The sequence below is a fragment of the Homarus americanus genome, unplaced genomic scaffold (assembly GCF_018991925.1).
Source record: "Homarus americanus isolate GMGI-L3 unplaced genomic scaffold, GMGI_Hamer_2.0 scaffold11628, whole genome shotgun sequence".
In the NCBI taxonomy this organism is placed as follows: domain Eukaryota; kingdom Metazoa; phylum Arthropoda; class Malacostraca; order Decapoda; family Nephropidae; genus Homarus; species Homarus americanus.
In genome coordinates, this window is record NW_024754732.1 from 795,652 (window position 1) to 820,399 (window position 24,748).

At 39.1% G+C, this 24,748-nt stretch overlaps 2 protein-coding genes across 8 annotated transcripts in view; one reads left to right on the forward strand and one right to left on the reverse strand.

The window, feature by feature from the left end:
• LOC121856100 overlaps positions 1–24,748 on the forward strand; it is a 44,664-nt gene that overhangs the window by 8,408 nt on the left and 11,508 nt on the right. For 2 of the 3 annotated variants that reach the window (XM_042351417.1, XM_042351419.1), the window contains 12 exons: positions 1,195–1,301; positions 9,350–9,571; positions 10,133–10,344; positions 10,633–10,776; positions 11,155–11,289; positions 11,613–11,713; positions 13,327–13,439; positions 14,200–14,374; positions 14,813–16,503; positions 16,658–16,839; positions 17,170–17,390; positions 18,126–18,256. In XM_042351417.1, coding sequence (XP_042207351.1) covers positions 1,195–1,301; positions 9,350–9,571; positions 10,133–10,344; positions 10,633–10,776; positions 11,155–11,289; positions 11,613–11,713; positions 13,327–13,439; positions 14,200–14,374; positions 14,813–16,503; positions 16,658–16,839; positions 17,170–17,390; positions 18,126–18,199 — 3,377 coding nt within the window. In that variant the 3' untranslated portion in view covers positions 18,200–18,256. The remainder of the gene's footprint in view (positions 1–1,194; positions 1,302–9,349; positions 9,572–10,132; positions 10,345–10,632; positions 10,777–11,154; positions 11,290–11,612; positions 11,714–13,326; positions 13,440–14,199; positions 14,375–14,812; positions 16,504–16,657; positions 16,840–17,169; positions 17,391–18,125; positions 18,257–24,748) is intronic. The other variant, XM_042351418.1, reaches the window with a different exon arrangement.
• The window catches only part of LOC121856104 (transcription factor cwo-like), a 61,028-nt gene continuing 55,088 nt past the window's right edge, over positions 18,809–24,748 (reverse strand). For all 5 annotated transcript variants that reach the window (XM_042351430.1, XM_042351428.1, XM_042351427.1 and 2 more), the window contains one exon: positions 18,809–23,110. In XM_042351430.1, the coding sequence (XP_042207364.1) occupies positions 21,786–23,110 (1,325 nt within the window). In that variant the 3' untranslated portion in view covers positions 18,809–21,785. The remainder of the gene's footprint in view (positions 23,111–24,748) is intronic.

Consider the following 24,748-nt stretch of genomic DNA (forward strand, 5'->3'; position numbering starts at 1 on the left):
CCCTCGGTTAACGAACGCCTCGGTTAACAAAATTTCGGTTAACGAATTGCCTTCCATAAGATTCTTCACTTTGGTTAACGAAATAAATTTTCGGTTAACGAATTCCTTACAAATTTTTCCCAACATGTTTTCGCCTGCTTTTGCCTGCTCACCAGCTGTAGTATTAGTCCGCCAATACAGTAATCAGTTTTTGGGCTTAAATTCGTTTCCATTTGAGTAAATATCAAGAAGTTTGTACTATTCAATAATTTTCCAAGTCTTATATTAAAGTTTTTAGTCGTTTTAACAATTACAGTATTTAATATAACTGAAGTACAGGGAACTATTTTTAGCATGCCAAACAGCCACTTGACTCACCCAAAATGGCGTCAGTGTGTGTCCTTGCTCAGTGGAGGAAGCTTCTTGCTTGAGACTCTCTTGAATATAAACTATGTTTCCGTTTTTACAGTACAATTATTGGTCATTCTGAAGTTTATTTTACATAGTGACAATATATAATGCAGTACAGTGTTGATTTAAAGAAAATAATCTTGAATTACACTAAGTGAACTAAAATTTTATGGGTGAAATGGTGGCATGTGGTGACATCTCTTCCACCCCAATGCCTTCTCTTCTCCCTTCTCCTCCAACCCCATTCTAATTCCCATCATCATATCATCATCAACCAGGAGCCTTCTACATGCACACCTCAAAGTAAGTGTACTTTACTGCATTTGTTTTTAGTTTGTTTGTAAATTTTCGGTGAGCTGGAACCAATTACCAAAAATTCCATTGAAACAATGGTTTCGGTTAACAAAATTTTTGGTTAACGAACGACCTTCTGGAACGAATTGTGTTCGTTAACCGAGGGACCACTGTATAGTAAAAATATGTCTTAAATTTGTATTATACTGTATTATATATTTTACATTATACACTGCTGTACAGTATTTTGCTTTTAACAACTCTATTTAATGGACTTGTACAGCATATGAAAATTAAATCCATTTTATTGAGGGTCCTTTGGATGTGACACCTGCATCTACCGAACTGTATAGAGATGAAAGTAAAATATTTCGAGGGTCCAATAAATGTGAAATCCCCCATCTAACGGATTATATGGAGAGGGAAAGTTTGTTATTTAGAAGTTTCACTTTAACATGAAGAACTATTTTTGGCCCAGTTGATGAATTCTCTGGTTTCCTCTCATGGCAGCTGAACATGATGTGACTGAGAACTTGGGGCGTCATCACTTCCGGGACTTGACTGAGCTTATCCCAGATATTGATATTGACTCCCAAGATAATTTCGGAAGATTTCAGGTGAGTTAAACAATACATTTTAATCCATAAAACATTCGCTAATGGTGGTACAATACAGTACTTTATAATGAGACTCACAAAGTATGTAACATCAACACTGTGTTTCATTTTTTAAAGGCTGCCAACTAAAAATTAAACTCATACATCCAACCTGCCTCTAATTTGCCACATTCTTGATGCCTGAACCAATGTTTTGCAGCAAATTATGTTTCAAGGACTATTAACATGCATAATATAATGTCACATGGCACACTGATATTAATGTACAGTCTTGTTCAAGATCCTTCGAACACTGCTGGAGACAGCAGTGTTCGAACAGAAAATTATCTCTCAGAGTTTCTACAAAAAGAGTAGCAGGGTTATTCAAGTCATTTGGGGTGAACTCGTTTCTCCAGTCGATGTCGCCATAGTTAAAGTCCCCCATGATAAGGAGGTGGCTAGGGTTGAACATCGCTGCATTGTCTATTAGGCTCTTAAGTTCCTTTAATTTAGTGGGCCACAGTTTGGGGATCTGTAGATACACCTGACAATAAGTAAGTCCCCTGTTCTTGTACAACAGTTCTATAACTCCTACAATATCTGGTTGACGTACCTTCAGTAGTGTTTCAAACATCTCTCTCTCATCAAGGAACGTGTCAGCATTAGTGTACATCAAGCCAGAATTTGTTCTCGGTAATGTCTCTGCTCTTAGCAGTAACTCCGCCCCCCCCTCCCCCATTCTCAGAAGCTGCAGTATTTGCTAAGTACACTGTATTTTGCAGGGAGTGGTAAAAGAAATGTCATTGTTTACACGGTGCTTACCTTCTACCTGCTGCCCCCTGGCCCTGTGTCAGCACACTTGCTTCCACCACCCTCCCCCTGAATATAACCCATGTATACCCATCCCCTTTCCTCCTCGACTCTTCCCTTCTCTGCTTCAAGCCCTGCACGAGCTTCTTGTGCTGTTCCCTCTGCATTACCATGCGATCTGGGTGAATGAATACACTCCGAGATGCTTCTCTCCTTGCTAAGTTTTTTGCCTGCCAAATAACCTCCCATTTCTCCTCCTCACTTACTAGTATGATCCTGAGGGGGCGAGGCTTATCCCCCTGCTTTTGTCCCAGCCTCCTCACATCCTGAGGGGTTGATGGTATCTTCAGAACCTCTGTACAAATGTTCTTAAACTGCATCTTATCGTGTGTTATCTTACTCTCAGTTCCCTCCGCCTGGCTCTCAGGAACTCCAAAAACTATTACATTGTTCCTGCGCTGGAAACGTTCCCGTTGTTCTTCCTCTCCCCTAACAGTAGGTGCGCTAATTTTCATTTCTTCGACACACTTCTTCAGAGTCCCTAGCTGCTGTAGAACCTGTTCTGATCCTGCATTACTCCCCGCTACCTCCCGTGGCCCTGCTAATGCCTCAGCATAACTCCTCTTAGCAACCACCTCCATTCTATGGGCTACTTCCTCAGTCTTAGCAAGGATCTCTTTCCCAACTTATTCTAGTTTGACAACCAGCAAGGCTCCAGCTTCATCTATTTTTGTCCCTAGGGAACTCGTTCCCCTATGGCTTGCAATCACCTCTTTCACCTTGACTATGCAGTTAGGGCAATACCAGCAACAGCCTTCATGCTTTACGGCAGCTTGCATCGTCCTAAACGTTGCAATGGTCAGGCCTGTATCGTATCATCCATGTCCATTATCCCCCCACAGTAATCACATATCATATCCATCATGGTTGTTGTTGTTGTGGGGCAGACTGTGTATAGATCTACACCTATTTAAAAATAGAGAAAAGAAAAACAGTACTAAGCTGCCCTCTGATGGTTTTAACCTCCCCTGTTATCTTTAGGGTTATCTTCTGTTTTTCTTCTCTTCTTTTTTTTCAGCTCACTTCGGCAATTTGTCGGTATCTATGTGCTATCTCTGTGTACACTGCATTTTGCTATGAATGACAGATTTTATACATCCACTCAGTCCTTTATAAACACAGAAAATAAAATAAAACTTTCTTTGGAGCAGTAATAGAATCCCCTTTAGGATAGCCTAGCTTGTTTATTTTTTTTATTTTTGTTTTTTTATTTTAAATATTATTTCCTAATACTTTCTTTTCCAGTTCTCATCAACGACTATATCACTTTATGCTATCACTGTACAGTACACTGTATCTCCCTGTGAATGGTGTTTTGTAGGCACAGTTTCAGTTCTTGAGAAAGCACACAACCGAAATATAATTAAAAGTTTCTGTGGCACCTATAACATGACTTGGTCTCTGCTGGCAGTGGTGCCTTACCAGCTTGCTTGCCAGTTTGTATTCACTTTAAGTTATTTACAACCTCTTCCGCAGTCACTGATGACACTATGAACTGATTTAACTAAATGCACAGTAAAAGCTCCGCAAAAAATAAAATAAAAGCTTTGTCATATGGCAATGATTTTGTGGTTGTAGGCCTCTTGACCTGGGCTGTACCTCGAACTCGGTGGAGATTGGGTTTTCAAAAATACAACGCATCTAGCATTAAAAATACTACATCGATTTACACTTTCACATCACTAAGATGTTCTTGATGTTCTTATGTAATCACTGTCTTATTTCTGCTGCTCAACAACGAAGGCCCGAATGCCGAACATGCTTTGTTACAGAGACGCAACACGACCCGACCCGCAACGACCCTGTCCTTACTTAGTTCCCCGTTACTTAATTTAATGGTTGAGCTTTGTTGTTTTGTATTATATTATACTATGTGCTATAGTAACAAACGGCCTTGAGTTGCCAGATGTCTCCAGCAGTGTTTGAAGAATCTTGAACGAGACTGTACAATCAAAGACAAAAAGTTGTGACGCAGTTTTGTCCGAAGATTAAATGTAACTCGTGAAACATTATGAGAGCCCCCTACCACAAGGCAGAACGCACTAAAAGCTTTTCCCTTCGGCATATGTTTTCACCAAATTTCACGACACGACTTTTGTCTTTCATTGTCCTATCGTGCACAAAAGTCGTGTCCACTACCCAGCCAGTGAGGTTTCGAATAGTCTTGAGTCTGAAGTTTCGAAAAAGCTGGGGGAAATGCTATGGTCGGCCAACAGATGTCGCCCACTGTAGTGTGTGTGTGAGGGGGGGGGAGAATAGAGGAGGTGGGGGCTGGATGAGAGGCAGGTTTATTTATACCACCATAATTTCAAGCTGCCTTTTTAACTACGTTTTGTCTTACAGTTGTTTCTTTATGGTTACGAATTCATGGAACAGGTGCAGTACCCTGGGTGCTTATTGCTGCTCAGGTCACAATGATACTTTAAAGAATGGAATATATTAAGGATAAAAGTGAAATATGCAAGGATCAGCTAGTTTTACTCAGCGACCACGTCACAATTTTGTTGTTATTCCGACAAAGAGATTATGGTAATATTTATTTATATTCCACCCATCCTTTGCTTAATAAATATTTGTGATAATATGGAATATTATATAATTATATACTTATGTTAAAAAGAGTGGAGTGAAAAAGTTATCAGTATTGTAAAATAGTATTCAGACTTAATCTAGTAACAATTCTTCCAAGTTCCAGTGTTTAAACACCCCACCACAATAAGCAAGCTTAATATATTTTGGAGTGTGCTCAGTTACCGTTAATATTGTGTGCTGAACATCATGAGCATTTCAATGTTGGAAGCAATTGTAACTATATAATTATATTGTGTTATAAGACAACACATTCCACGACGTGTCATACAGATCATTGTATACCACACAATACATAATTTGTGGCTGTTAAGTTACTTTGTTATGAATTTTCATGCGATATAGTTTAAGACATCATTAAGGACATGGATTTAAGATAACACTGTAGGTGAGTTAATATATATTAATTGTATTTACAAACAATACTAAATTCCAAACAATACACCAATACACACATCTTAGTATTTGGTCCAGCCACCCATTGCCTTCAGGACTTCATCAAGGCGATTAGGGATGGAATCGACCAGCTTCAGGCACACCCCTGGTCGTCGACGTATACTGTCCCACATGTCGTAAGCTTTGGCCTCTATTGCTGCACAGGTTCGCTGCTCCCCAATATCCCAATCACGTTTCATCATGGCCCAAATGTGTTCAATCGGATTAATATCACATCCTAGTGTTGGCGAGTCGATGACCTCAATTTCAGGCTGATCCTGGAGGTAGTCCTTCACTATGTTGCTGGTATGAATGGGACTGTTGTCATGAACCAGCCTGATAGTGTTGGGGGCTGGAACTGCCATAGCCCGGACTGTAGGAATTAGCACTTGCTCCAGGATGTCTACATACTGCTCACCAGTGAAAAGGCCATTGATCTTGACCAGTTCACCTGGCCCATGTGCCCACATCCACCCCCAGAATGACACTGACACCCTACCACTCACTGTGCGATGTTGAATGTGTTTCTCTGGGGGGCCGCCAGCACTGCCTTGCTTCGGCTCCCACTGACCTGAACACCGTTTCATCGGTAAATATAATGGTTATCCAGTATTCTTCTCTATGTGGAAGGTGTTCCAATGCAAAGCCGAGTCGACACTCCTTGTGAGTAGGTGTTAGCCACCCTTTGTGAGCTGGAATATGGCAGTCGATCCCGGCTTCGCGTCTCGTCGTCATGTGATGGCAATTGAGGCCCAGATTTCTTGTATGCTGCACTGGTGTTCGCATTGGATATGCCGTTGCAGCTGCCACGATCATGGCGTCCATCCTTGCCGACGTTACTCGTGGCCTCCCGCTTCGAGGTTTCGTCTCCACTGAGCCCTCTTCCTCCCACCGGCGGATCCACCTCCTAATCGTCTTGGTGCTCCTCCCCACTTCGAGAGCAATGTTCGGCACAGTTGCCCCGGCTCTCCACATCCCGATGATTTGGCCTCGCTCAGCAATCACTGCCGACGAATTTGCTCGTCCTGCAGGCATATCTGAAATGGCAGAGTAATATTATGTTGTGGTAACTGATGCAGGCTTTTATATACTAGAGTAAATTAATGGTATTAGTAACACCTAGGTTAAGTATTATTACTCTGACATAACGTTTTGGTAAATCTTTTAGGATCAACTGCCCAAGAAACCCTTCCTATTTCATGTATTCATAGTGAACTGCAAGTGGATCCTCCCCCCCCCCCAAACCTCCACCACCACCCCTGCGACTGTAGAGTGAACATTCGCTGATAATCATCATCATCATCAAGATTTAGTTTAACCAGACCACTGACACCCATTTGAGTCTCTCCTAGGGCTGGCCAGAGGGATTAGTTAACATATATTTGTGTTTCTATAATTTAGTGTTATATTGTTTGGAGGAGATTACAGTATTTCAAAAAGGTCAAAACTGAACTTAGGGAAAATTTTGGGGTCTCTGCTAAAATATCTTACATTGTAGGGTTAGTGAAGCACATTGTTCGATACCGATTATAAATAGGGCATTCAATGAGAATATGTTGGACTGTTATTTGTGTTCGGCAGTTGGAGCATATAGGTGGGGCTCCATTAGGGGAAGACATGAGTTGGCCATGCGTCAATCGCGTATGCCCAATTCTTAGACGATTCAGAATAGTTTCGTGATGTCGAGAGGATTGTTTTGATGATGACCAAGGATAAACTGATAATTTGATCATTTTTAGCTTATGACTTGTTGGTTCATTTTCCCAGGACTTTTGCCAATCGTCAAATATTAATTGTTTATAGGTAGTTAGCCTCGCCGATAATCAAAATATATGGTTTTCCACTGCTTTACATATTTCTTTGACAATTTTCAGCTGACATACTTATCTCCTATAAATAATTCATTTAAAATTTATTTTTTTACAAAGAATATTCACTGGTTCCAAAATGTATCTAAACTTATGCCAGTGCTATCACAACACTGCCGGTAACTCTAAATACAAGGGGGAGGAGCCATGTCGTCGGTTCTGTAAGTGTTCATTACAGTAGTCCCACTCATCGCCATGGGTAGAATAGGGGGAGGGGGGTTGGGGAATGCAGGGGAAGGTAATGTGATGGGACAGAATGTTCGAGGTGGGAGAGGGAGGAGTGGGGGGATGGTGGAGGGGGAGTGTGTTTAGGTGTGGTAACCCACGATGCTCAAATTATGAGGTTTAATAGTTGGGTGGGTAGAGGCGGTGGGGGGAGGCTAGGCGAGGAGTTGGAACTCGTGAACGTATGATGTTGTTTAATGCAAGTTATGGAACATTACAGTATCTTCAGACGGGTTTTCACGCTATTAATAGGCCTTATGTAATTCACCACTAAGTACTACAACAGCACACAGTATGGCTGCAATTGGTAAGAAAAATAAAATATAACATGGCAAAATTTTTGCCCTGTGTAATTTTTACAACCCACCTCACGCCTAAAGTAAACCGAAAAATGCTTATGTGTATATTAGATTTTCAACTCAATATCACATATTCTTTCACCTCTACAAATATCTGCTGTCACTCATGGGACACCCTGCAATAGTATAAGGACGACATGGGCTATGGTGAGAAATTAATGTGACTTACCTGTTGGTGACGACGATGGTAGGAATGAGACCTCGGCATGTATCAGTGTTCGATATCACTTCCTTCCCCTGGTGTGGGTGGCGCCAACCTTGGTAACAACTTGTGTATTCTCCGTGACTACCAGTAATGGTAGTCACGGAGAATTAATTACTTGCGTGCCCATCAGTTTCACCGTCATAGCTATGAACGGCAGAGATATGGTCGTTGTAGTGCTTTTATTTACCCGTTACACATGTCTCACCGTGCTTAATAATATTAACTATCTTCATGACATTCTTATTGTTGTCAGTGTTTGCGGAATTCACGATGTTATGCTCCACCTACACACAGCCTGTTACTAGACTAACCCCCACCTCCTCTATCCCCCCCACACACACACTACAGTGGGCGACATCTGTTGGCCGACCATAGCATTTCCCCCAGCTGTTTAGAAACTTCAGACTCAAGGCTATTCGAAACCTCACTGGCTGGGTAGTGGACACGACTTTTGTGCACGATAGTACATCTGAGTTCTGACCTTATATGCTGAAATGCAAGATATAGTAATAAGTCAGGCATCTCTTCTCTGGAAAAGGTCAACTAAAATGTTTAAATGGTACAGGTTGTCTATATTACTAAAATACATACAGAGTCTCCTCGACTTACGACATACAGTATTCGACTTACGACAACCCGGACATACGACGACCATGGTTGTATAAAATATTTTTCACATTGCGTATTTTCGAGTCCCGACATTAGTGATCGAGGTGTGTACTGACAATTTTTTTTTTTTGTAATTCCCTTTAAAATGGCTGGCAAGCGTAAAAGTGAGAGTTCTCGTGGTGCTGAGAAGAAAAAGGGACACCCATTTTAGAATTTCTATGTATTATTTTTGCATTTTCGACTTACGACCTGGCCGTTGGGACGGAACCCCGTCGTAAGTCGAGGAGAGACTATATTGGTGATTTAAAACTTGTGGGCCAGAGTAATTGATGTTTTAAATATTCAAAGTCAATTTAAAAGATTGCATAGAAATGAATACATATCTTTCATTCATATAATTTCAAGGTAAGTCTTTTGTGTAGGGTCAGATGACTGCCTGTGAACAAGGCTGTGTGTACTTAGCATTAGAAAAAAATTTATGGTTTGTAAGGAAGATGAATGTGTGTGGAAATCCTGGAAGTTATGTGAGTAGAAGAGGTGTCAAAAGTCTGCAGGATGAGTAAAGGAATCCAAATCCTGTATATGTGATGGTGTTTAGTGAATGGCGTGTAGGTACTCTTGAGCATGCTGATTCCGAATCTGTGGTCCCCGATTCGATTGCGGGGTAATTAGTGGTCGTAATTAAACTTGGAATATTTTAATGACATTCTGTCAATGCTAATTACTCACCAACTATGGTTCTCTGAAGTGGGATTTTTGTGTTATTCTGGAAGTACAGTATATTGAGGGTCCATTAGATGTGGAAACCCCTCCCCTCACCCAACTCTCTCGCAGATTGTATGGAGAGAGCAGTCCGTTATATGGAGGTTTCACTCTACTAAATTACGTCTTTATCCCATCATGGTGAAGGAGGAGGAGCAGCCTCCAGCCTCCTCGGACATAGTCGACCACGGGGAGGCAGACACCCACAACCACACCATCCAGGCCAAGCCAGTTACTTCCGTGGTCATAAGGAAGACACTAGAGCTGGCTGTGTTTGTTGATGAAATACTCTACAAGAACTTCCCCCTGAGGGTAGACAACTCAGATAAATACAAACTGGTCAACTATATCCTTACACTTATCAATGCTGTGAGTATCACTGATGAAATACAACAGAATGTAGAAAAATAACAATCTAATTTTGTAGAATAGAATTAAACAATATATTTATTTTGTAGAATTGATTTAAACAATCTCTTTATTTGGTAGACTGGAATACTATTAAAGAATCTATTTTGTAGGGTAGAATTTAACAGTATGTATTATGTTTGTATAATGGAATTAAACATTAATTGTTTTGTAGAATATAATTACAAGGATAAAAATTTATTTATCTTGTAGAATGTGGAATTGAGAAGTCCATTATTGAGAGGGGTTTACTGTATTCATTCCTTTATTGAGAGGGTTTGCTGTATCCATTCCTTTATTGAGAGGGTTTGCTGTATCCATTCCTTTATTGAGAGGGTTTGCTGTATCCATTCCTTTATTGAGAGGGTTTGCTGTATCCATTCCATTATTGAGAGGGTTTGCTGTATCCATTCCTTTATTGAGAAATCTGTTATTGAGAGGGTTTCCTCTACTGTACTGTACTTCTTTATCCAGAACCATGTAGAGAAAATAACCACAGTTGTTTCACCTCCCTCACTCCAGGTACAAGGCATCTACCATCAAGAAGAATTGCAAGGCTTTATTCTGGACATCAGTATAGTACGTTTGGACATCCACACCTCCAACAAAGGCCCAAACAACGGTGGTGGAGACATTGGGGCATACTTGACATCTTTCTGTGAGTGGCAGAAAGTACAGAACCCAGCAATGGACAGTGACCCCCAGCACTGGGATCATGCCATCATGTTGTCAGGGTGAGACAGCCAAGTAATTTATGTTTTACAGTATGCTTGGTTAAGGTTTATGTTTTATGCTTTGGTGGATGTTTTAGACTTAGGTTGAGCTTTGTACTTAATTGGTAGATGTTCTTTGCTTTGATTGAACTTGTATAATCCTTCACTAAAAAGACATACAGGTAATACACCTAATGACATCATACACATCCAAGGAAGCATTCATTATAACTCTTATGTATAGTACTGTACAGATGATTTATGCTATTCTTGTTGCTTCTCTGACAATTTCTCTGTTGGCTGTGTAAGGTTGGACCTCCACTCATCCGGGAACCCCTCAGTGATTGGGCTGGCCTGGGTGGGAGGAATGTGCCGCCCTTCTGTTTCCTGCACCATGAATGAAGGTCGCTCCTTCTCTGCCGTCTATGTGGTTGCTCACGAGATGGGACACAAGTAAGTGACTTGTGATAGACTGGTGGTAGGTAACTGCGACTGATGATAAACTGTTGGTAAGTAATTGTTGTACCATCACTCGATCTTCTCACACAGTTTTCCATCACTTTTTTCTGTTATGTATAAAATTTCACACTATCACTGACTCAATGTAAGGAAAATGATTATCACTATGACTTCAGAAGGTAAGAAAGAGTCTTATCCTTCTCCTTTCACTATAGGTTAACCCATACATTATCTGTAGGTTATAGTCATCTTCATATGGTGAGCGGATGTTTGGGCCATGGTTAGGTCAGGTCAGGTCAGGTCCTAACTACCCTGCCCCAAACATCCTTCATTCCCTTTATACATTCATTAATATATGTGTGTGTCCTACAGCCTGGGGATGAACCACGATGGACATGGAGAAGCACAGCGATGCAGCAGTAGCAAATATGTCATGTCACCCTCCGTTGGCCCCGGCAAGACCAAGTGGTCCTCCTGTTCCATCAGTGTTGTTCACTCCTTCCTCAGGTAAGTTCTCTTTAGTCTTGTTTCACACTCCCCATTAACCCCATGTGTACGGGGTCACCTCTCAGCTGAATAAAATCATCTGGCATTGGCCAAAGTGAAGGGTAAGTGGAGATAGACTACAGGTACTACTTTTTCCTCTTTGCCACTGATCGACTCATTAGCCGCTTGGGCAAAGTCATATGAAAAAATAGGCCATTTGTGGAGTTGGTGATTTGTGGATTGGTCTTGGTGGTATTTTCAAAAGTAATCTCTATAATGAGTACAGTATAGGGATTATATTCAGAATATTATAAAATATCCCATAATATGATGATGTGTTTCAGGCGATCAACATGTTTGGATGATGGTGACAACTTCAGGACTACATTTGCCACCGCCATTTCTGTAAAGGCAGTGATCTCTCTCTCTGAGGGCAACAATAATGGTGAGTCACATCATTGTGAAGGTACTGCTAACAATTGCCTGTATGTGGCCTTTGTATGACATCTGATACAGTCGTGAGAAAGAGTGAAGGAGGAGTCCGTGTTCGCTAATGTTTCCGGACTCCATGTACTCTATATACCACAGCAAGAAAAAACTTGAAATATAATAATAGTAATATTTCAATGTACTAAATGTGAATGAAATCAGCTGAAATAATAAGAGAAACAGTTACTGTATTGTAAATTTATAAAAGGTATAGTTGTTGTCAGTACAGTAACCATATTATGAGTGAAATGACATAAATTGTATATCGGTCACAGGTAGTCTTTTAACTCTCTTTCTCAGGCATTTTATTTAATGACTAGGATTTTCATATACCGTAATGACTGACTATGTATTTTACAAATGAAGGATTATACACACATCACCTGCAACATACAGCACAATATATGAGGCGCTCATCATTGGAAGGGGGTGAAGCGCCACCCCGGGCAAAATGAGTGTTTTGATGGGTATCACTATTTTCACCATTCCTCTACATGTTGGCATTGGATGTAACCCACTAGCTTGAATAGAAATACGGTTGAAATTCCTTCAACAATAGGGTGTCATTTCGCCTCAGGCCGGGAGCTACATATCTGGCTGTGCGCTCAGTAAGTGAGTCAGCCATAACAATGGATTTCCCTTGCTACGTCACAGCTCCTCAGCCGATCCACGCGCCTAGATGCTGCCTCCTTGTTAGTTTTGGCGCGTTGTATAGCATAAGGCGGTTCAGTGTATTTTCTACTGCTATTTTTGATAACTTTTCGGCGTAACATTGACGTTATTCGTGTTCCATGGGTGTGAGAAGTGCTGTGCAATGTCGGCCCAATTTTAGAGCAAGATTCGAATGAGGCCAGCCCTTCTGGTGTGGGTTCAGGAGCCCTAATTCCTGAGCGTGTGGCATGTGTTTAGTGACGACAGTGCTCACGTGGACATCCCATCCATGCTTTTTTAATAGTGATTTAGTGGTGATTATGGTGATGCAAGTGCTACTGGCGATGGTGCAGGTGTTGTGCATGAGAATGCTGGTGATGAGCTACTTGGTGATGTTGGGGAGCCTAGTGTTGGTGGTAGTGGTGGCCTTGGAGCACCACTTGATGCAGATTGCAGGGGTCAGGAGCATACCACCAAGGCCCTAAAGAAAAATGAGGCAGGATGAGACAGCTTAGGGTTGACGAGTGGGCACTGGAGGTTGCCAAGCGTAAACGTAATTTGGGTGAGTTTTTATTATTTCATTTTTGGGTGGAGTTTATGGGGGGGGGGTTGTAGGACGAGTGTTATTTTTGGTGATCATTAGTTTGTTTTACAGTATTAGCCCACAATAATAAGAAAATTTTTCAGAAAAACACTATTATTGTTGGTTTGAAGATCAAACAGCCATACATGACGGGTAGTTATTCTCATTCAACTCGCGATAAATTAGTAACTATTCACATTACTAACTTCCAGTTTTCACAGTTCGCTAGGCACTTCATCCTCTTCTAATGCTGAGCGCCTCATATATAGTAGTTGTACTTGGAGGTAATATTCACATGTATCAAAAATCCACAAGAAACTTATTGATTGTTCCAGAGACAGTTGATCTGGAGACCATCCTCAAACAAACTCCTGGTTACCAGTTCCCGCTGTCTGAACAGTGCAAGGCTATGTTTGGCAGAGACTACTACCCAGCACTTACTAAGTTTGTGAGTGTATTGTCTCCTATTACAGATTGCTGAAATAATTAGTTAATCGGTTGTGTATGGGGTCCCCTTTCTGCTAAATATAATTGTGTGGCATTAGGAAAATAAAATATTAAAAGTGGTGTCCCCATAGTGAAGGGGTTAAGAATGCTGGATGTGAATGGGATTTATAGAGACACAGGCTCTCAGTAGTGACAGTGGTTCATTAGGTACAGCCAACTACTCAAGTCCCTCTGCCTCTCCTGAACCATGAACCCTGCGATTCAGACTCATGAATCCAAAGCATTTGTGGACAGAATATTGAATTGATATCAGTCTACTGCTTTGGGTTCACGAGTTTGAATCTTGGGGTTTGTGGTTCAGGGGGAGACACAACAGGACTTCGGTGGGTGACTGTGCAAGAGTAATTAACCAATTAACCAAAATAGAATCATTAAAGAAACAAAACTAGATGCAAGGATTACATGTTCATCAAAATAATGAAATTAAAAAATAATAATGCAAAATTACTCACTATTAACTAACCCGATGAAGATATAAAGAATTGTATTTGTTACTGAAAAGCAATGAGGGTTTAATGGTGGATGGAAGATAAAGTTGTATAGAGAGTTTAAACGTAAATGGTTGAGGAAGATACTGAATTGCATAAAAGATAAGGATGCCAGAATGATTATTTTTAGTCATGTACAATGTACCTTTATATCATCTTGTAAACTACTTGTCAGTTTATCATGTCTAACCTCTTTTTTTTTTTTATTCTCAGGATTTGTGTGAATATATGTACTGTACCAATGGTGTGGTCACTAAACCAGGTCATCCCGCACTAGAGGGTTCCTTTTGTGGCTCACACCGGGTATGTATTGCTGGCAACTGTCGACCAGAGGAGGAGCTGGCTGGACTTATCGTCTACACTGTACCCAACGCATCCCACGGTGGAGGTAAGTGAACTGGCAGCTGTATCGTTTTGCTCTTGCTCATATTTCTTGTTGGCTTCATGATGTAGGGGAACAAGTACAATTTTTTTTTATGTTGTGACGTTGCAGCATCATTACAGATAAGTTGTAAATAACCTGATTGGTTAGACACAGCTCTTAACAGAACTCATGTCTCTGGAGGATAATTGTTACATTGTGTTATATCTATATGTTAGGTTATTGGGTGAGATAGGGAGAGAAGGGTAACTGTTTTAGTCAAAAGAGGTTGACATATTAACCCTGGTTTGTATTCTGGGAGGTTGTCTTGATAACATGGAAGCTCTCAGTAAAAGTTAGTACTGCAAGAGCTGTCACACTAGTCTTTACAATACTTGAAAAAAAGTCAATTTCTATTTTTTTTTAGGTAAGCTTTAACACAAAAGTTTTCTATTATTTTTCCAGGTACACGTCCTCTTCCCTCAGGCATCACTACAGGTACACTTCCTCTATCAGGCATCACTGCAGGTACACCTTCTCCATCAGGCATCACTACAGATACAACTCCATCAAGCATCACTACAGGTACACCTGTTCCTTATTCAGGCATCACTACAGCCTCCACTACACCATCTTCATCAACCACAGATGAATCATATCCCTTGACTACAACCATTCCAAGAGTCACAGCTTCAGTGGAAAGACCGTCTGTAGCAGAAATTATAGGGGACTGCTCATGTAACCTCACCACCAACATCCTTCACACACTCCAAAATATTCCTAAAGCAATCTGTCCATTCCTTGCACCAGTTTATCATCCACTTTTCAATTGTGTTCAAGGATGTTCAGAATATGATCTTCACATTGATCTTTCATCAGGGAGTTTAACCAAAGTAGCCACTGGGTTGATAGAGCTAGAGGAGGCCACTGAATCTTGCTTCTTTGAGAGCTATACCATCACTTCAGACCAAGGAGTCAGTGTGCTCTCAGACTCTGTTCTCAAGAATCTGAATAGTACTGTAAAAAATGAAAGTTTGTGTCAAGCCATACCACATTTCCTTCATCCAGTCTTCCACTGCCTAAACATTGCTCCAGTAGACTTAGTGAGGGAACCTGAGACAGAATGTGCACCTCAGAGGATTATTCTTATGATGCCTGATTATAATCTCACTTACATTCATGAGGTAGGAGGAAAACATGCAAACAAAACTGCTCTGTGGAAGGGCAAGCAATACACTCTTTTAAGAAAAATAGAGGATAATAAACTTGAAGATGGACAAATTCTTGATAAACTGTTTCCTAGACAAGCGGAGGAAGAATATGAGTCTGGTTTTGTCAAATGTGATCTGAAAGCAAAAGTGCCCAAGACACTGCAAGATTTACCACAAGGTGTTTGTCACTTCTTGGCTCCTTCGTTACACATGCTATTTAATTGCTCCTCTCGTGACCAATGCCCAAAATATGTTCTTTTTATGAATTTTTTGGAATACAATATCACCAAAGTGCCTGTAAAAACACCCTTCCCACTTAAACCTCCATGTGCAGTATGCCAGCCAAAAGAGCAAATTATTGACACTGGGTTGCTTGATATACTCAAGGGTCTCATTAGTATCTTGCTGGACTCAAACATACTCTGCAGTTTGTTCCCATCATCCTGGCTTCCCTGGATACCTGTTTGTGACACAACAGCACTACTGGCTACCACCCCAGAAGATGAATGTCCACCCATTGCCATTGTCATCCAAATCGATGATAGTGCCTTTACTTACACCTCTGATCAGGGAGATGAAAGTAGTGAAGGCCATCCCACAATTAATTGGCTAGGAAACATATATGTCTTAAAGAAAATCACTAAAAACAAAGACACAACAGAGTTACTGCAGGATGACTACCAACTAGATTTTGATGCTAAGATTTCCAGACGTAGTCTACTTCGTGAGTCACTGGTGATGCCACTCTTAAGGAGCAGCATGTCCTCTTGGCATCCAAGTGTCATATCAAAAACAAGGGATGAGAACAACAGCTACCTTGGGCCTTCAGCTGATGACAGGTACCAAGATGCTTCACCAAGAGCTGAGATCAGTGCCCTGCTTGACCAACCACTCCAGGAATATGTGGGACAAACAGATGTTTTTCTCCCTCTCAATGCCCCCAAGGTTAGTTACACAGAGTATGTCTGTACATATAGGTGTATGTATAAGTCTGAATGCCTATAACATTATTTTGACCTACTCATTTTCTTTTTCTTTTACTGATTTGATGTTTTCACTCCCTGTTACTGACACACATCCGATGATGGGCATGATGCAGGCTATGCCTCGGACAAAAATAGGAGAATGTAGTGTGACGTGTGGCTCTGGGATGCGTCTGGTGCAGATGGAGTGTATTGATGTGATGACAGACAAGATATTAGATGATGACTCCTGCCAAGGGTACATCTTCACTGATAATCCATCTGAGCCCTGCCAAATGCCAGCCTGTAAACAACCCAGGTGATAAAATGTGTTTGTAATATTCAGTCATTCACGTATATATTACCACCCAACCTGTTTGTAATAACTTGGAAATGTATTATTTTTTATAAATGTTTTTGTTGTAAAATGCTTAGTTACATTCATTACCACACTTGTATGTATGTATTTGCCTTAAAGTAAACTAGGGTAAGTTTGCGATGTGCTGCCAGTATTTGGTTATAGGGATAAGTGTTCAGTTGAAAGTCTTTGCAGTAGAGATATGCTCAAGTTCTTATTCTTTAAGTGTTTTTTTTTTTTAATAAATTACTATACATTTTTCTAAAGGTTTGTATACCATTGTGTTGTCAGTTGGAATATTGGTGGCTGGGGAATATGCAGCGAGTCGTGTGGTGCCGGTGTTCAATTCAGACATGTGGATTGTGTCATTGAAATAGACCTGGATGAGAACGAGAACCTTATCAACCTCAGTAGTGATAACAAGACCCATCCTCACCTTATTGTGAGTGACCAGCAGTGTAAGGGACAACCTCCTCATAAATTTCAGGAGTGTAAGGGCTCCTGTTTGCTTGGTGAGTTGTACTGCTTGTTCTGTTACCTGTTATTATTATTATTATTATTGTAATTATTATTATTATTATTGTGTTGTGTCTCCACTGCTCCCTCCCTTCCTTTGTCTGGGAGATGAGAGTTAATATTATCTATTGGGATTAGTGAATCAGTCACTCTTCTTATGGTACCTGGAGTCATCTTCACACATGTCAGCTGTCCGTTCAAAAGCACAACTCCCTCTCTTGTGATCAATTGACCCATATCTGTCGATGGTCGATGATGTACAGTATAGATAGAATTGTGAAGTTTTGAAGGAAATGAAAATATCGAATTAGCTCAAAATATTTAATTGTGAAAATCATATTATGGGGATTCACCCTATTCTTTCATCTCCTTCTTGGACCTTTCCCTATCTAGGAACGCCTGCCATACGAACAGGGTTAAATTTGAAATTTACAGTATTTTATTTACCTGGTAACTTATTTTTTTACTTTCATTTACTGTATTTTGTCTTTCTATATCTTCTTTTGTCTTAAATTAAGTGATTCAAGATGTATATAAGGACTTTGGACATTGTTTTGTAAGTACGGTATGCATATAGCATGTGTTCTGACTTACATACAAATCCGACTTACGAATGCCCTCAGGAACAGAACCCGTTTGTAACCCGAGGACCCTCTGTATAGTATTTTCTTTTTAGCAATTTTTTACTTTTACTGTGCTACTAGATTTTAATTGTTGTTGTCATTGTTCAGCTCCCTGGTGCGAGGAAGGCAAAGATTGCGACTATATCGACATCCAGATCTCCAAGGATTTTGACTATTCTTAAGTACTGTAATTGCTGCAGCTCTTCTTGGGCCCCTCTGCTAAAAAATGGATCATGAAAGTAAGTACACAGATTGTTTCACCACCTGATGCCTTTGCGGTAAAACTGTGTAACTTATACACTAGAAAATATAGTTTGAATGTACTGCATAGATAAAATATCTACCTTAACTTCCTGAAACTTTTAGGTATTGTAAATATTTTTATACCCCTGTACAGTACTTTAATGGATATATTGTTATGTTTTCTTTCAGTAATTATACAGTTTATATACTCCGGTAATTTTTTTTTATCCTGGAATGAGTAGTACATTATTCTCTCAACCATCTGAAAATTTTAGTACCTGTACTGTAATCTGATTCCCCTTTGGTCCCAAGCTCTATGGTGTAGCAACAGTATTACTTTTTATTCCTGGACCATTATTGTGTGAAGGTGGTACCAATGGTGAGATTCTTAACAAAATATTAACCTGGAAAACAAGATAATATTAATTTGGTCAGGCCTTGTGGGGGGTAAAATGTCATCAGTTGGTTCATTAGCTCTTTGTGTTAACAGTAGAGCATAAAAAACCACGAGCAAAAAGTCCAGATGTATTGGATATAAGGAAACATTATTCAGTTCATATAAGGATTTAATTCAGTGCTAGACATTTTTCAGTATTAATGTTATGTACATGATGATAATTGTTGATACACACAGGAACAACAATACATGTGTAAACTATAACTGTAAGGAATGAATTAGCTGCTGCTTTGGAAACAAATTCATTACCTAACACAAACGTTAATACATTTCTCGTCTAAAGAATTGTTTTTAATTGTACCTTCAATGCTAGTTTTTGAAACCTTGAGAATAAAAAATAGTGTAGCTGAAGAGTCAAGAAATACTGCTGAGCATGTTGTATTTATGTTACTACAGTGTTGAGTCAAATGGGCCATGTTCCTGATACACCCCAGACCTACTGGACCCCTAATCTAACCATTAAGTCTGGGCCCCGAGTCCTGAGAGGCCCCGGCGGCCAACCTTAATGGTCAGGTCAGGCCCCATCTGACTTGCTCTACACTGACTTTCCATACTGCAGCAATAGTCTTTAAGAATGTGTTGAAGAACCTGCAGATTCATACTGAGTCAGCAAGACAATAGTTAGATTGTTCCCATTTATAAAATTCAAATAATGAAATTAAATAAACCTTGTAATTATATATTTACATATCAATTTACAAAAAAATTTATACATACAACTTTAATACATATTCTTTATACATGTCAGTAAAGACAATGAAAATATTTAAATACAGGAGAGGATAAACAAGTGTGGCAGTCATCATGAAAGGTCCAGATTAATTAGTCTCCTAGTATACTGACTTTCATAGCAACACTACATACACAAAGTAACAGGGTGAAAGAATGGACAGTATCAGATAAGAATTATTTTTAATCACATAACATAGCACGATAGAAAATTATAAAAATACTTTAACAAACAATTTTGAACGTAATTTTCTTGTCTAATAGTCAATTTAATTTAATAGTATTGGGAGAAAGAATAAAATGTTTATGAGATTGAATGCCCATTATGAGTAACAAGTCACAAACGTTCTTAACTGTGAGATTACTTGCTAACAAAAGTTTCTTTTAACTTAGAAGATGCTATTTATACGTTTTGTCAATATTTTGAGGTAGATTCGGCATTTCAGAATTTACTTTGAAAAATAATCACATAGAAGTACTTTTACTCCTTAAATACATCAGCCTCTCTAAATCAAAGCTCAAAATACTGTTTAAATAAGCACAGTGTATGGATAATGTGTCAATTACCATCACACAGTGAACACAATCTTGCATAATGGAACATAACTCTAGGTAGCATAGCCCATTTAAGTGAATTTGTAATATCTTTCTTTTTTTTATTTTATGTATTATATTACTGAACCTAACAATTATTATTTATAAGTAACGACTTGAGTGAATGACAATGTCCGGGCTTTCCTCCGTTACATTCACAGACACAGTAAACCATAATCTACTGTTAGCATCCTCAATGTTTTCAAGTTCAGCTTCATCACAGGTTCATATATTTTTCTACCAAAATAGTTGTATTTACCTTTGTTTCTCAGTAAAGGCCCGAGCATAAAACATCACAGCACAGAACACACCAACAAGAATATACTTACTCCAATTTGAAGGTGATTAACATCATTAATAGGTAACTGGATACCAGTAATAAAAACATTTAAATATACAGTATATCTTTAAATATACACAATGTCACGCATTCACACATCAAAAGCATAGCTTCAGTAGCAGCCATTGAATCACACTAACATGCATATCACACAAATAACCAGTCTTGGGTTGACAGCAGTGGAGGATTATCAAGTTCTTGTCACACAAACTCTTGGCCAGAATAAGATGAATTGTGATAAATATCTAATCAAAACATTTCAATATTAAAATATTCAAGGAATTCCCCATCTGTCCATTATTATAACATTTTTAGGGTACTCTTTTGTTTCCTCAAATAATGAGCTAACACTTGTGGGATTTATAAAATAAAATTATTACTAGTCATAACAAATAAATACTTTCAAGTTATTTAACAATATATAATCTCAAAACCAATAAAGTGAACTTGAAATTTTTTACATTCACTAAATTTTACTGCCCCCCTCCCTCCAGGTGCAGTACTTGGGGGGAGCACTGTATAGAAGGAAAGTACTGTAAATTCTTTCTACACAGTTATTTATCATTCAAGAACTCAACATTGCCTAAAATTTTACAAAAACAAAGAGTTATACACTTTTTCATCACAATAATATCACACAAGATAAAATCAATAACTCATTTTTTACCTTTCTTAAAATAAATACTAATATAAATTTTTTCCAAAAGTTCAAGATAAATTTATACTACAATAGACATTATCTCAGATGAATGCCCAAAATATATCTTAATTTTTTCTATAATAATAAATATAGTTATACTCTGCTAACAACAATTATCTTCTAGTGGCCAGCTTCAACAATCAATTTATATATTACAGTAGTACAATGAAAATGTTAAATATTAGATCATAATTCAGATAAATGAATCAGTTTTATATGACCCGCCATCACCGCCTTACCACAAGACCATTTCCTTGCATCAGTGTTCATATACAGTATACACTAACTAATTCAGGTACTGTCTAAATAATGATTGTTAAAGAGAACCTACATATTTGTCCACAGTAATGGTTATTGAGCAAAAACACCATAAAACAGGTCAGTCTGTACAATGTTTATTGTACTGTAACCTCGTGGGTGATCACACAGTCATCCTTGCAGCTGTAATATATACTGTACTGTATGCTATATTTCTAACAATAAGATTCTTCAGAAATCAGTCACTACTGAATAATATTGTCAGAAAGTGTTAATACACTAGCGCATATGTATTTAGAAGTTAGTTTTGTGATTAGATGAACTACAGTACTATACTGTACTGTACTTTCTAATGAGATAGTTGTTGAACTATCTGATTTCACCAGTATTGTACTTAAATCTTTAGTTCAATAATTTGTTTTTTCTGGTGTAAGTGCTATTATTTCCTTAATTTTTAGACTGATTATGATACGCTGCAGCCCAGTGTGAATGAGTTCTAGCATAGGCAGTATTATTTGGGTAATTACAACTTCTGTCGATAAACTCACGCACCGTTTGTGCCGGGTCACGAATATCCCACATTTCTCGGACTTCGTGAATATCCCGTAAGTTACGCACATTTTGCACATCTCTAACTTCGTGAGTCTTCTGGTCTTTTGAGTCTTTTGTTTCAAGCATTTGTTCCATCCAGGAGGAAGGATCGCGGGGTAAGTCTCTTTGCTGATGATCTGAGTGACGATGGTGATGTTCTCTCACATCACGCAATTCTCTCATTTCAAGATCACTCGGCTCTCTTTTCTCTATGGAATCACTTGTGTTTGATAAACCCGTACGTTGGTCCTCAAACTGGGAAACCTGCCGTGAGGGTTCGCGGCGTTTCCGATCGCCAACCACACGAGTATAGGGTCGGCCGTTGTAAGTACCAGACTCAAAACTATTCATTGTAGAGTTTTGAGAAGCTTGAGAAAGTCTGCTCCCCAACGCAAGATAGGAATTTGAGACTAAATTTCCCGCACCATGAGCCTGATTTGGTGTAACCGCATTCGACGTTATTGTCGGAGTGGACCCGCAGAAATTAACACTGATTGATATTGGATGCAAAACAGGTGAAAGATCTGATAAACCTGACATGGCAGGTGCAATCAGACTACTGTTAATGGTTAAAGGTACATAGAAGTTTCCACTCTGATTTAGGGCAAAGATAGGTACCGTTGGCCCTGAACCAGCGTCTCCACTTTGTCGACAGGGAGAACTTCTCCCACCTTTGTTTTCACATTTAGGAGTAGGAGTTTGACACCTTTGATTCTTTTCAAGTAATGGGCTGTCTCGGCCATCCAGTAATTTACCCGTATCATGGGGAAATCCTTCTTGGCACGAGGTTGGTCGGGAGAGAGACATGGGGCCTGTGGGAGTGACTCTGTCCTTCTCACAGTCAGTATAGTTTCCACAAGAGGATTCGGAGTCTCTTCGCTTCTTTCTCACTTGGTGTGACTGTTCGAGATCAGCGCTGAATCTGTGCTTCATGTTAGATTTGAACTTGTATAATCGACTACTGTTATTGTTATCGTCCCCGCTGGAGGAATTGTTGGAGCTGAGGCCAGACGAATATCCTCCACATCTGCGGTCACTACTGCTTCCTGGTCCTGAGTGCTGCTGTAGAATTTCTCTAAGCTGACTCCCCATTCCTGAATTATTATCCATGGATAAACCCCCAAATTTTTCATCTCGCTCGTCAGCACCAGAATGATCTTCAGACCGATAGGCCGATTCTTCTGTGGAAAAAAAAATACGTTAATAACAGAGTACTGTACTTGGATTTCACACAAATAACCAAATCATTAGAATAAACATGCACTAATCAGTATGAAGCATCTCATTACACTGAGGACTTGTGACAGACTGATATTAAGGATAAGTTTTCCAGAAAAGACAACATCCTTTCATATGATCTGTAGATTTTTTTCCCGAAACACCATCTAGTCTCCAGATCTGACATAGCGCACTAGTAACAGTATTCTGCTTGTTGGTTTGGGCATCTTACTAGTGAAGCAGTCATCCTCTGCTTACATTAAAAAAAAAAAATACAATTACAAGAAAAAATTTTGTTACCATCATGAGAACAGGAGATGACAAAGGACTTATAAGAACAGCGTGAACTGACACAAGATCGCACACACACAGTTGCAATATTGTAGAGTTTAGAGAATGTGTGGTAGACCCTAAACTAAATCAACTCATGATTGTAAAAAAAAATAATAGCTGTCAAGAGAGACAATCAGGTAAATTCCTCCTGCTCATTACAACACCATATATACTAATCTCATAGTGATATATTTATGAATAGTTAGGGGAACCTATAGTCTATCCCAACACATAGAACGGACCATATCAGCCATCGGATACTGTCATACAAACTTACACAAACCCCCTCAATGATCATTAAAAATATATCTAAAATTTGTAAATCAAAGAGAGAGTTGACAACCAACACCCGCTCCCACTTTGGATGATAGAATACGTACAAAGCCACCACATGACTGACATATTACTAAGCCACAAACAATGTATGTCATTACTATACTCTTGTCCTTTCATTATTAATACCCACGACCCAATGTTAATCATGAATATTAGTAATTATATGGCTTTCATTTTATCATTTCCTATCATGATATAAAATTTTTAAGGTTCATATGTATACAATTTAAAGCTATTCTATTATTCTTACATAACTAACGTGCATTTAACTTAAACATATCCTTTGTAATATGAAGGGGCAGTCCCACTAAGCATTAAAGTGATTAATAGATTAAAAACATTGACAGAGTTGGAAGGAAAGGGTTACAGTACAGGGCAAATCCACATTTTATGACGGTGTTTCCTTCAAGCTGTTTCATTATTACCAGCTATCAAAAATGTCTCGTGTTGTAGCCATATAATGGAACATATATTTGCTCTGTTTCATTTATGACGATGTTTACCTTCACAAAATAACCAAACTACTGTACAGTACTATATACCTAAACTACCTTAGGTATGGTTAGGTTACATAAGATTACTGTAGTTACATTAGTAATGATGTTATTTATTTACAGTTTCCATTATGATTATCTATTAATTGTCCATGTACAGTACAGTATATATAGTACAGCCAATATGAATAATACAGTATGGGAGAAATTTAACATTATGCGTGTTGTCAAATTTAAAGATCTAACTATATTTTATATGCTTGTATATTTTAGGCTTCTTGTGTACTGTATCACTTCTTTGCCCTTCCCTACTCCCTGCATCACTAACTGTCCTTCCCAAATTCCTACTGCCTCTGTTTCCCAAGAGCTGATTTAGTAGTGTTTATATACTGTACTCTAGGGCATATTTAGAGTAATCATGATTTTGTTTAGAAATTT